The 13,204-nt window shown below is 44.1% G+C and overlaps 1 protein-coding gene across 6 annotated transcripts in view; it reads right to left on the reverse strand.

Annotated features, from left to right (window-relative positions):
- TNIK (TRAF2 and NCK interacting kinase) overlaps positions 1-13,204 on the reverse strand; it is a 357,471-nt gene that overhangs the window by 290,067 nt on the left and 54,200 nt on the right. For all 6 annotated transcript variants that reach the window (XM_019503300.1, XM_019503299.1, XM_019503298.1 and 3 more), the window contains exon 2: positions 7,552-7,617. In XM_019503300.1, coding sequence (XP_019358845.1) covers positions 7,552-7,617 — 66 coding nt within the window. The remainder of the gene's footprint in view (positions 1-7,551; positions 7,618-13,204) is intronic.

Here is a 13,204-nt window from a genome sequence, read left to right on the forward strand (position 1 = left end):
AAAATCCAGCCTGCGGGCCAGACGCAGTCCGCAAGGCCATTCTATCCGGCCTGCAGAGCCTCTAAAAAAAAAAAAAAAACGTAGGAAATAAATATTTCTCTGCCCTTGCTTCCTGTCAAAAATGACAGGAAGCAAGGGCAGAGAAATATTAATCCTGTCAAAAATGACAGGAACCAAGAGCAGTAGGACCCAGGACAAGCCTGGCAGGCTCCAGCAACAGCAGGGCCGGTCCGGCCCCGCCCCCCAGCCAGAAGCCCCAGCCAGGGTTTCTGGGCTGGGGAAGCAGCCCCTCCCTGCCCACACCTGGTGCCCCATGCTGCAGCTGCTTGCAGCCCACATGAGGCTGCCTATGCCCGCTCCAGACAGCCCCATGCGGGCTGCGAGCACCTGCAGAGTGGGGCACCAGGCGTGGGGCAGGGGAGGGGCCACTTTCCCCCCCACCCCCGCGTTCAGCTTTTCCCTGGGCTCCTTCCCTGTGTGGAGAAAAGCAGCCCCTCACCCGCCCCATGGCTGGCGCTCCCTGCTGCAGGTGCCTGCATCCTGTGCAGGGCTATCCAGAGCAGACACAGGCAGCCCCAGGTAGGCTGCAGTCGGCTGCAGCGTAGGGTGCCAGGCATGAGGTGGGGAGGGGCTGCTTTGTCCTCCCCCACGCTCAGCACCACCTTGTATCCTGCCCCATTGCCAGGCTGGCAGTGGGTTGGGTTACAAGCTGGTGCTGAGCTCAGGGAAAAGTGGCCCATCGCCTGCCTGCACAAGGCTGCCTGTGCCTGCAGCAGGGAGCGCTGGCCATGGGGCAGGCGAGGGGCCGCTTTTCCTCACGCTCAGTACCAGCTTCTTCCCTGCTGGCAAACAGGGGGTTGAGGCTGTGCGCTGCCCCCCCCCCCCGTCTGTACCGTGGGGCTGGGGGGCACTGGGTGCAAGTGGGCAGGGAGCCAGTGGGAGCACAGGGCACGCACCTGTGTCCCAGGGCCCAGAACAGGGTGGCAGGAGCGCAGGGCCTCAGCTGGCAGAGGCCAGCTCCCCCCTCCCTTCTGGTGCAGCCCTGGTGCTGGCCCTGGGACACTGGTCCCAAGACATTGGGATGTTGGTCCCAAGATGGTGACCAGGGGGCAGGGCACCTGTCAAGGGGCGGGGCTACCCATGCAGCCCTCAACAGCCTGCCAAAACTGGGTAAGCGGCCCTCCACCCAAAATAATTGCCCGCCTCTTGTATAGGATCTCTCTCCCAAGGCATATCCACGCAGCAAAATGAAAGCATAACTGTAGTACAGGTAGACTGGCTTTAGTTCAGCTGGCATGGCTAACAACCATGCAGTACATGTAGAAAGCCCTCTTTCCATCACACATTCTAGTTGTTAGCCTGCACTGAAATCCATGCCACGATGTCTTCTCTGCTGCTATCCTGATTAAACTTAAAGTTAATTCAGGCAGTGATACCTAGTTACAGTCACACCTTCATTTGCTATAGAAATACACTCAAAGACAATCCCTAATCCTTGTGTTAGCTCAACTCAAGAAAACAAGTCTTCCCGTAAACTTCAATGGATATAGGTAGATACCTTTAGATCACTTTTTAGTCAAAATGTATTTAGAGCTGTATGACCCAAGGTAAAAAACTTTGTCCAATATGATGGATGGATGATGAAATACCATTCATTGATGTCACTGAATTTCAGCTGGAAACACCAAGCAAAGTATTCCAGTAATAATTACCAAAGTATTTCAGGGGCATTAATATTCTGTCGTACAGTGCCTGGCTCATGCAATATGCATAAAGAAAGCCTTTTCAGAGCAGTGTCACATAGGACCTATATTAAACTAGAAAGCATAATACACTAATAGTTCAAAAATTCTTATTTGCATGTGGCAGTTTTGGCCTAAGTTGATGGGAAAATTGTTAATATCTTGAGCATTTTGATATGGTTTTTATTACCTTCCGCAGAGTCACGATCACCCCCCACACAGCGAATGACAAATGATGAAATTTGGGAAAGAGTTCCTCTAACTGCACTTTTTATTGCCACTCCTGTGACTGCGCCTATTCTCTAGTAGGAAGTGTTCTCATCGTGTCAAGACAGTTGTATTATTCAGGTCTCAGAATGCTGTATTCATACAAGTGTAAGGGTTTCAAATTGCACTACAGACCCCACACACCCAATCACTGAGAGACTGTTCTCTCCTGGTCATGGGTGGGGATTGACCCCTCATTTATACTGGCTCCTGACAGCATGCAGACAGCCAGGCCTCTGCAACAGGCAAGTCTTTCAAGGAAGAGGTTGTGGCTGCCACTTCCCTTTTCTTATTGACATCAGGGTGCCCAGCACTGTTTGAAAAGGGAGCTGAACACATGCCAGCCTTGCGCAAAGCAGAACTTTGTAGGATGGTGTAGTCCAAAGAAGGAAGATGGACATTAGTTTAGTTTTACCACGCATCTGCTGTAGGACCTTGAACAAGTCATTTGACCAATCTGAGGACAGGTGAAAAACCTGACAGTAAATTGTTTGGAGCTGGGACATCTGCCTATACTGGGATGGTACATGTCACACAACAGGAGCTCCAGGCAGCATTGGGACTTCTGTGTTCTGTGGTAATCACTATATCACCTATTACTGGTTTGATGATTGGATTTGACTTTGACTTAAATTTTTCCCACCCTTGAAATGGGGCATTATCTAGGTGGCACAACCATCACTAATGGCTGCAGCAGGGAGAGAAGAAAATGCAAGGTACAGAAAGGGGGGAAAATGGAAACAGGAATTCAACTGAAACCTAAGAGAGTTAAGGCCCCTTTGCAACATGATTGAGTCTAATTAAGAAAGTAAAAGGGATCCACTTCCTTATGTTCTAATCAGTAACAGACATATCCTCCCAAAGTCGCAGGACGCCGGACGGATTCCGTGTCTTAATTCACTCTTTTTAAAAAAAAATCCCACACCAACCCTCCTGCTTTTGCTTATAATGAGGAAGAGTAAGATGAGTATGTTAAAAGGCATGCTGTACAAGTGAAACGTTTAACATTTTGCCTGAAGCAAAATTTGACAAAGTCAAACATCCCGTGTTTCCTTAAGTAAACGCAAATCATTGAGTAAGAATCTCAAAATGTTGAGCAGGCTTGAAGTCCATGGTACACAAGCATCATACCTTAATATGAAACCAAACATACCACACACACCCTCTTGCCTAAACAAATATTATGTTATACCAGAGCCTTTGCACTGTCAGAGTCAGTGGTTGGGCATCAGATTACTTTTTAACAGTGTAATTCCGGGAAGCAATTTTTTTTTTTTAAATGGGAAAAAGTGATTATTTTGGTGATTCAAAGTGTTCTTCTGAATATAGTTGTGGTCATTGTATAACCAGCTGTGAAGCTCAGTTACTCAGGCCATATTAAAGCTCAGCACTGCCTCTGAACATCAATATGAGAACTTCTCGCTTGTGACAAATAACTTGCACAGTCAATGAGTCTCTAAGCACTTTCAGAGGCACATATAGCACTGGCATGCTCATTTTATGGAAGGGTAACTGAACAGTGAAAAAAGCTGAATGACTTTCACCAAGGTCTCAAATTAACAGCAAGAAAAACAGAGGTCTCCCCATCTACACCCCCTTAGCCTAAGAACTGAACTGCACCACCCCTAATATTCTGCACTATACATATCCTGCCCTTTAGTCAGCGCACATTGCTGTCTCAATGGACAGCTCTACACGTGCTGTTAACAAGCCTGAATAAACCCGGAACATTTCACCGCAGAAGGATGTGCTTGCCAGGTGCAGCATCTTCATGTGTTCCCAAGACCGCAGCAACTTGAGCTGGGGCAGAGCAGCTCTGGGCTGGCAAGGGGTTTGGAGGGGGGTCGGGGGAAGGGATGTTTCAGCCCCTTGCTCTGGGTGGTAGTGAGGAGTTAATCTGGCAAGCAGCCTGCTCCTGCATTGTAGCACCTTTGTGCACCAGCCAGCACCAGTTACACTTGACACCTGTGTTTAAAGCGCACACATTAACTCCTCTGCACGATATTACTCAACACAGATAATGCTATCCTACAGTGGAGTTAATTAGTTTACTGCACTCTAATACAAGCACATGTGTAGACTGACACATTACTGCAGAGCTAATTAGTCAACTGTTATTAGCAAAGCGCACATGTAGATGCACCCAATCAGAGTTTCAGAACTGCTGTAGAATTAGGGCTAGATTCCTTTCTGGTGCACCTGTCAAATTCAATGGCAGAGTCTGGACTTAAAACATCCAGTATGGCCTAAAGTGTTCAACCAGTCAGACAGGTCATAACCCTTTGGGATTAAGAGCTGTACTGGAGGCTGGTTTTAAATGGTGGACTGAGGTCCGACCTGTGGAATCCTTACTCGTGATATTGAGCACTTGCTCACTGGAGCAATCTTATTGGACTATTCAGATAGGTTACTGCTAAGGAAGTATAAGTACTCCCCAAATCAGCCCCGCAGTATAGGAAACCCCCTTCCCTTCAGCAATTTTACCAGGGTAAATTGACCAAATAGTTGAAGGAAATGCATAAAAGCAGCTGCTCCATGATAATGGAGAGATTGAGTCATGTAAAATCACCACAGATCAAGAAGTGAGTAGACTGGATTTACATCTGGGCTTGGATTTGAGTGAGAGGAAGAAGAGAGGACAGTACCTCTTTGATTAGTCTGAGTCTGATAGGTGTGGGCAGAACTGTACTAGCCACAGCAGCTTGAACCTGGAATGATCCCCCTGAATTTGCTCCTGTGCAATACTCCAGAGCTGCCTGAAGTCAATTTGGTTTCACACCCATCTTGGTGTAACAGACAGCAGAATCTATGTACATATCTAAACTGCAGATATTGTTCCTGTGGATTTGACTGTCCAAATGATATTTTACAGGAAGCAGAGAGGTCATTTCCCTGGAACACTGATCTGTTCCTCTGCTTGCCTGCAAGAGACATACAGCATTTTGCAAGTAAGTTTATAACATAAGGGCTACAGAGATGGTGTTCCTCTCCTCTACTGGTTCAAGCTTAACACCAGTGTCAGTCAGTTAAGCTTCAGAAATGAAGATTCATTCATGTTTGCATCCTTGAGTTCTGCTTTCTGATTTGAAATCAAGTGAATCCAAAAATCAAGAGAGAACCTTAGCCTACTGTATAGATGATGGCCAAGCCACGCAATCCACACTTAGATGAAAATTTCTCCCAAATGGAAGGGTATTTAGACCCTGTAACAGAGTGCCTTTAGGGAGGGCAGCCAGTTCTGAGATAGAAGTCCAGCTGTGAGTGATAATCTGGCAGTTTAAAGCCCAAGCAGGGAAACAGCAGACAGCTTGAGCTGGGGGAAGGAAGGTTGTGGCCAGGAAATAGACTGAACCCCAGAAGAGCTTGCTTCAAGGAAGAGCCAGAGCTACAGGGCCTCTCCTGCTGCCTGGAGAAAGGCTGAAGGTTTGCTTTACTCATGCATTTGCTGTCTGGACCAAGGATTATTGTGGTGTGTTATGAGGAGTTATCTGAGGAACTCCTAAGAGAGAAAAGTCAGAAGTGAGGTTTGCAGGCACCCAAGCCAGCTTGTGAAGTATTGCTTGGAGGGTCTGAAAAACTCCTAAGGGGACAAAGCCTACCTGCATGGCAGCAGGTACACCAGACTGCTTACAGACCTGGGATGTTGTCTCTTTATGAACCCGGCTACCTTGTTCAGCACTGATAGCATACCAGTATTTTTGCATTGGTTTGATTACAAATTAATAGCCCCAGTTAAGACAAACAATCAAGAAAAGGATGTTTTGCACAAAGGAGAAAAGGCAACACACTGAAATGAGCAGAAACTTTTACCTCCCAGAAAAAGCTAAGCATGAATAATTATTATGGACAGTGTTGGCTTATATCGGTACTTTGAAAGTGAAATATTTCCACAGGAAACAATTAAGAGTCCTGTATAAAGAACACTGTAAGCTCTGGGTACTGCGTTTCCCTTTCTGCTTTTCCACAAACACAGTATGCTTTCAGAAGGGATGTTATAGTCACATAGTTTCCACCGATTGTTAGAAATACGCACATGTGAAAATTAGGTCAACTTCTACAGCTATTTTACCAGCTGAGAAAAAATAAATAAATCTCATGCTCGTAGCCTCAGTGATTCAGGAAGAGCAATGGAAATAAAGACACAGTATCACTGACAATGAAAATAAAAGCTTCCCCACCAACAGGAAGACCCATAATGCAAAAGGAAGGTTCACTGGAACATAACCTTGATAAGGCCAGTTTATTCCAATTCAGAAATTCACATAGTTTAAATTCCAGAAGTTTCTGCTCATCCTCAGTTCACTTAAATGTTTTCATCATCATATTGATGGGATTTGCCCACAGCCATGGGAGGATACAAAAACCAGGATTCAGAACAAATATTTCCTGTCAGATAGCTTTTTAAGCTAACTTCTCCTTCTGCCTCATCTTGGGGGAGTTTAGTACAGTAACATGACAGCAAGGACACATTTTCAAAGTGGCAGATGTGAGAGCAGGTACACACAAAGTCAGTTATTTTTTGGTTTTTTATTTTATTTTATTTATTTATTTATTTATTTTTATAACTGAGAGAATCTGCACCTGCACTTCCAGTAACTGAGTTCACAGTTACCTAAGCCTCACATGCAAATCTAAGTTCTGTGTATGCATGCACATAATCTGCTATGGTACATATACAGAGGCTTTTGGAAAGTTCGGACCAGAGGAGCTATTGCTGTAGGTTAGAACCAAAATAGCATAGGTACACGGAGAATTTACACATGCAGTTCTCTTGGGAACTTTTTAATTCTCATTGTTATACCATGTACGTAGCAGACATGAGTACTGCTCCTCTAGCCCACTGCAACCACCAAATGCAACCAAGTTGAAGATTCAAATTCTGAAGAATCCCTTAAAAACTGGGTGGCAGAGGTAGTTTAGCAAATAGAGGGTCAACTGCAAGATTCAAAAACTATACATAGATTTCAAAAAGTCATGACACTTTTCAGGTATTTCAAGTGTATTGGGCAAGATCCATTTTCCATAATCAAAAAGACTTCAAAGACAAACCTTATTTTTAAAGTTACCTTTGAGTTTTCTTTGCTTACTTACTGTATTTGCTTAGTAAAGATAGCAATTTCTTATTATGTGATTGTTTCGAAATGTAAATGGTACAAGTAGGCTTAAACTAAACTCACTCCATTTGTAAACTATCAGTTCTCAATTCAACTCTTCAGAAATGACAATTTATTAAAATTGCAATCCCATCTAGAATGCTCCCTTCCTCTACGTCACATTCAGGCATGAATTAAAAAGGACTTTAAATCATTTCTCAGAACAAATTAAATTGCCAGTTTAAAAAGTATGCTATGCTGCAACACTGGAAAATGCAAATATTAAAAAAAAGGTGGGGGGAAGGAGGGAGAGTGAACGCCACAAAGGTTTCTAGCTCCTGTTCAGGGCTGAAATACATCTAATCTAACATAAGCAATCAATGAGTGTTCCAATATGTACATACACCAGGAAAATCAAAATGGCTTCAGATACAGTTTTTAGACCTTACCTTATAGACCTGCCCATAGGTTCCATTGCCAACTAGTTCCACCAGTTCAAAGATACCTGCAGGATCCTAAAAGGAAAAAATAATAAAAACGATGAACAAACATTTACAAGTAGTCTCAAAAGCAGCAATCATTCTGCAGAAGTGAAGTCAACATTTCATTGACAACTGCTGCAATGCGTTGTTTCCTTTAGCCTAACCGTGGATTAGCAGCATTATAATAATATCAAATGGAAATATTAGCCCACGCAGTATATCCAGTGAGCCAGTTACTTAGGGCCTGGCCCTACAAACACGCTGCCACTTAGCATGACCAGTCAGCAAGGGGATTCTTAGTAATAAGGCTTCGGTCCTGTAGTCGGGTCTGTTCCAAAACCAGCTTAAAGAAACAGTTGTCAAGATGGTATTCTGGTAGCAAGCACTATCCTTTTACTGGCTAGAGCCTGAATCCTCGGTGTAAGTTTTAGAAATATTCAGTTAGATATGTTAAAACGTGCAAGTCTTCAGTTAAAAAAAAAAACAAAAACAAAACAACAACAAAGTCTTGCCCAGAGTCCTGGTTTAGCGTCATAGGAAAAACGCCATGTTCATAAATTGGTTTCAACTGACATTTCTCCTGGCTCCACATCCTAGCTGCACAATTCCCATTGTTTTTCAGCAAGCTAAAAGTTGTATTAAGAGCTACTAAATTTATGTCCATTAACCTGGACTGCACATCAATTGTGTAATATAAGCCAAGACATAAATCAAAATACTATAACAACCATCTCCATAACAGAGATGGTAGGGCCTGTTGTTAGGAGAGTTTCCATCTCGAGTCCTCGCAGCACCCAGATTCCACGCACTGAAAGGTGCAGAATCTCACTCACTCACTCACTCACTCACGGTGTAATTACAAGCTGGAAATGAAGAGAGGGAAAGTTAGTACTGTTACTGTACCACCATGTCTCTTACTTTATTCTGGGGCTCTTTAGTCACAACCATCCTTTCCCCCCATCCCCGTGCTATTTTCCCCTCACTGTGCTGCCTGTCCCCAACATACAAATTCTGCTTTAAACGTATTGCTGATATTGCATATCAGCAATTCCATCTCAGCCCCTTCCTCCCCACCACCCTCTTGCTAAGCTAAGAGTCTAAGGCTAGGTACAGACATTCAAAAATGCAAAGTGGAATCAATCCAAGTTACGCGGTCTTCTGTAGGTGGCATAAGTTCATATAGTTAGTGAACAGAACACACATTTGCCTGGGGGTGAGAAAGGGGGCGAGGAGGGGAAGGCCAAATCTTAGACTAGGTTACTCCATTTTTAAACCAGTCTAAACACGCTGAACCTATGCTCTGTTATGGGTGTAGACTAGTTTCCGATCACTTATACCAGTAAAAGCGTATTGTCTGTTCCTGGCCTAAGCGTCTTGTAACAGCAAAGTAACCTGTGATTATTCAGTCTCCTCAAATCAAGATTTCTAAACACACACAATAGGCTGCATTGTCTAGGATTTCAATCTGTTCCCCTTTGCAAAAGTCTCAATTCGATGAGGAAAAGTAGCAAAGAAATTAATGCGATTAATTGTTGCTAACAGCTCATATGTGGCAGCATCTTTAAAAAAGATGGCCCTGGCCATGCTGGTTCTCCACAACTAGCTCTAGGCAATTAATTCGGGACTTTCTTTGCAGCCCTTCATCGACCAGGCGAATCCTTATTTCCTAGGTGTGACCCGCTCTGACTATGCTGGATGCATGCTATCAAAGAACATATTCCTTAACTACCCTCCTTCCTTCCCTCCTTATGCCCTGGTTTGCCTCCCGGCTTTCCAGAGCATATGGCCACCATGCTTCAGACAAGTGGGCAGTTGCCACATCCTGAATGGCACCTGCAAGAAACATGACATACATACACAAGTTGAGAGGAGGCTGATGAGTACCAAGAGCACCATGTGGGTCCTTGGTAGTGCTTCTTTGCAAAGATCCTCACACCAAGAGATAGGTGCAGCACTCCACCTAGTTTAAAATCTATCATGTATTTTTTATTTTGTGGAGGGGGAAGAAAAGGAGGGTGTTTTGTTTCTCCCCTCTCCAACAAGGGGTCTGAAACTGGAATTGTTTGATGAAGCTTCTGTGCCAGCCAGAATCTTACCTGCTAGATTTTTGAGCAGCAGCCATGTCTACTCAGCAAGCTAATGATATGGCGTGCTAGCAGATGAAAAGTTGCAATAAGCAAAGTCTGAGAAAGCAAGAGGGTACAGATGAGAATCATATATGAGGTAAGGGAAGGCCACATTTTGAAGGTGCTCCCTGGGAGGCAGAAGATGGATACAATCATCATGGTGCAAATATATTTCCTGAATCAGAGTTGACAGTTCCCATAAGATGAACTCAGCAGTTAAAAGTTGATTTTTAGGTTTGCTCATTGAAACCCAATGGCCCTGGCTCACATGAGAGAAGCTAACTAGTTGTGTCAAGGGAGAAAATAGTCAATAAGTGGAAATAACCTATTCTATTAGTTAGCCATCTCTCCACAGTGCACCAGTATGTTTACCGGCATTTTGTCCAAGCCCACTTTACCTCCCTGCAACCCCACTGCCCAAAAACCATCACAACCTTCCACTCTCCATCTTACCATACTGAACACTATGCCGACTACCCTGGCAGTCTTATTTTTAGACTTAAAATTCTGCCTTTAGTCATTGCTTAGACATGATCACAGATTCCTGACAAGCAGAGCTGGAATTTTTTAGACTGTAGCTGGGATATTTTTTAGCATATTAATTGTGTACCATAAAATACACATTGCAAGACATTCCTGGACTGCAGACATTCCTGGACTGTACAAAAGTCAGCAAATTACTAAGCCTCTGCTTCCAATGAGGAAGCTATAACACAGCCCTACACAGTAAGACATACTAATGCAGGCCTTTTTCATTTTACCTCTAACTGCCTCAGGCACAGAGGGGTCATTCCTGGGTCAAAATAAGTGTTCAGGCTCCATGTACCTTGCAGTCAGAAGGAGAACTGCAGCATGTGTCAACTAGCAGAGGTATACTTAAATCAACATCTAAAGCAGTGAAGCCATGGCAGTAGCAATCTGAATAAGCCATCTGTTCTGGTACGGCCTACATGGAGACCTATATCACCACATCTTTCCTGACACAAAGCTCTCTAGATTCAAGCTATCTTGAACCTGCTGCCATCACTCTGACTGCAGCACAAATATACCCAAAATCAGCAAGGCTGAAGAGTACTGCAGTGCAGGGAAGGAATGAACTGAAAATAGCAACAAAGCAGTGCAAAGGCTGCTGTACAAGCTCCACGCTGACGAAGCAGTGTTCTCTACAGAAAGGAAAAGGGACTTGGAGCCAGTTGTGCACCAGGCTCTTATAAGCAGAAAGGAAAAAACAAAATCATGGCAGCTGCTGTTTTATTTTTGAGTTCTGCTTCCAGGAGTTATTTTGCTCAGTGCTGGAGTTACATACACCTCTTCCAAGGTTATTGCATGTGTGTGCATTTAATCCATTTGAGGGGGAGGGGCAGGGGGAGACCCAGTAGACCAACAAGTCCACTCCAGATCAAAGCTGCATTGCCTTCCTCAACATGATTTCAGGGGCTCTCTTCAGTCCCCGCATCCCAAAGGGCACGTCTGGCCATTTGTTTAGCAGTCCATTTATTCCTTCCCTGCTAGGATCCAGTAAGATCAGTAGGCCGAATGGCAACTTGTGGACCTGGCTCTGTATGAGCCCTCAGCTAACAAGGAGCAGTTGTAGACTCCTTCCTGCAGCCTAGCTGAATGCACAAGATGCCCCTCTGCCACCCAGGCCAAGGTCTCTACAGATTCATGGCACCTGGCAGTTCTGCACATGGGCTAGATTGTGCACACACCAGTTTCTCACCAGCGTGTAGAAAGTACATATCCAGATATGCAATGACCTATCTTGGTGCAGACAGCTACTCTAAGTGGATCAACATGGCACATCTGTGGGCTGCAGTCCTATGCTAATAGAAAGCCACTAGCTTTATCTTCTCACACATTTGGTTGTCAAGCTTGGCTCTGTCTTACCTGTGCATCCATTTAATTATATATGCATCTTTCCCTACTTGGCTCTGACACCCACTTTTCCACAATCAGTGTCATGGTAACCTAGGTAGCTTGCAGCAACTAACCTAGTGACATGTTTTGTCTGTATGCATGCACAAATGGTTACAATTTCAGTCCGGTCGTGGCAACATGACGGGAAGATCAGTTATTGACAAATAAGGAGAGAGCGCGCAAGCGCGAAAGCGAGATCTCCTTTTGCAAGCTTGTGTTGTGCCATTGCTTGGCCTTGCTTTTTAATTTTTTTTCCCCAGCGCAGCCTGCAGTGCCAGGAACAATGATTCTTCTGAGGCCCTTTTTCAAGAGGCCTTTCAAGTCTGTGTGTGGGGAAGCGTAATATTTTGTTAGCTTGCCTTTCAAAAAAACATACAGCGGGGGAGCGAGGGCACAGAGAAAGAGGAAATCTTTTTCCACCAGCCCTTAAAAGTCAGCCTTTATGTGGAGAAGAGCTTTTGCATCTTAACTACTATGGGATACACTGCCTCTCTGACATGAAACAAAACATGGCTACACTTCCCTCCCAGGGCTGAAATGCAAATTGCTCATCACTGCAAAAATCTTAGCCGATATGGTAGAGATACTGCAAGAACGTAGTGGAGAGTGACAGCAGCTCAAGAACGTGGAGCTGACATTAAGGAATCAAAATATGGAAGCATTAAAATGAAACGGGGGATTAAATTATTTGGGGGATGAGGGGGAGAGAAAGAGGGGAGAAGCCTGACAGGAGACCATTCCAGAACAAGCAGCGCATAAATCTCAAACCAAACAAACGCAGTCAGTTTTTCAGATGGGACTTGCACTCTGCAGTTTACAGCAATGTATACTATTCTAGCGGTTCCCAATCTGTGGTATGGGTGCCACCAGTGGCACACAGACAACCTGCCAGTAGTATGCATTAAGAGATTCATTACAATTACTTTATACAACAAAAATTTGCTGGTGGTACTTAAGGTTGTATCATTTTAAATTGGTGGTGGGCAATCTGTCAGAGTTTGGGAACCACTGCTCTATTCCATTTGGCAAATTTTTTTTTTGCCTCAAAGCTCAATACAGGTAAATGTTTCAAGACCTACTTTTACCTACTCTTGTTAATACCATTTTTTTTTTCTTTTTTTTAACCCAAACTGGCCTCAAGACTGAAATATTATTACTATGGGAGAAGTTACACAATCAAACAGCTCAAATCTGCTGAGTCCTTGCAATTGTTCTTCTGACACCATGTATTTCTACCTTTGTTATAGCAAGAAGCTGCATTGTTCAGGTTGCAACTCAGCTATTATTACAAACGACCATTTTCAGATACTCCATGTATTACAAAAAAAATCATCTTTCCTTCATATGCTCTAAAGAAATATTTTCTGAATTGAAAAATTTCTGAACACTTGACTGAACAAGAGGCAGAGGGAAGGAGGGAGGGGTGAAAAAGCCCCCAAAAGCTGAAGCAGCAGCAATGCAATACTTGTTTTTATTGTTGTTTTATGGAAGTCTATTTGTAAAAGACTAAAACATTTTTGGTAAGTAACTATAAGTAACAGGGCTCGGTCCTCGGGCCCGCACTGTTCAACATCTTC

This window comes from Gavialis gangeticus, unplaced genomic scaffold (assembly GCF_001723915.1).
Source record: "Gavialis gangeticus isolate Ggan-Ray unplaced genomic scaffold, GavGan_comp1, whole genome shotgun sequence".
NCBI lineage: Eukaryota > Metazoa > Chordata > Crocodylia > Gavialidae > Gavialis > Gavialis gangeticus.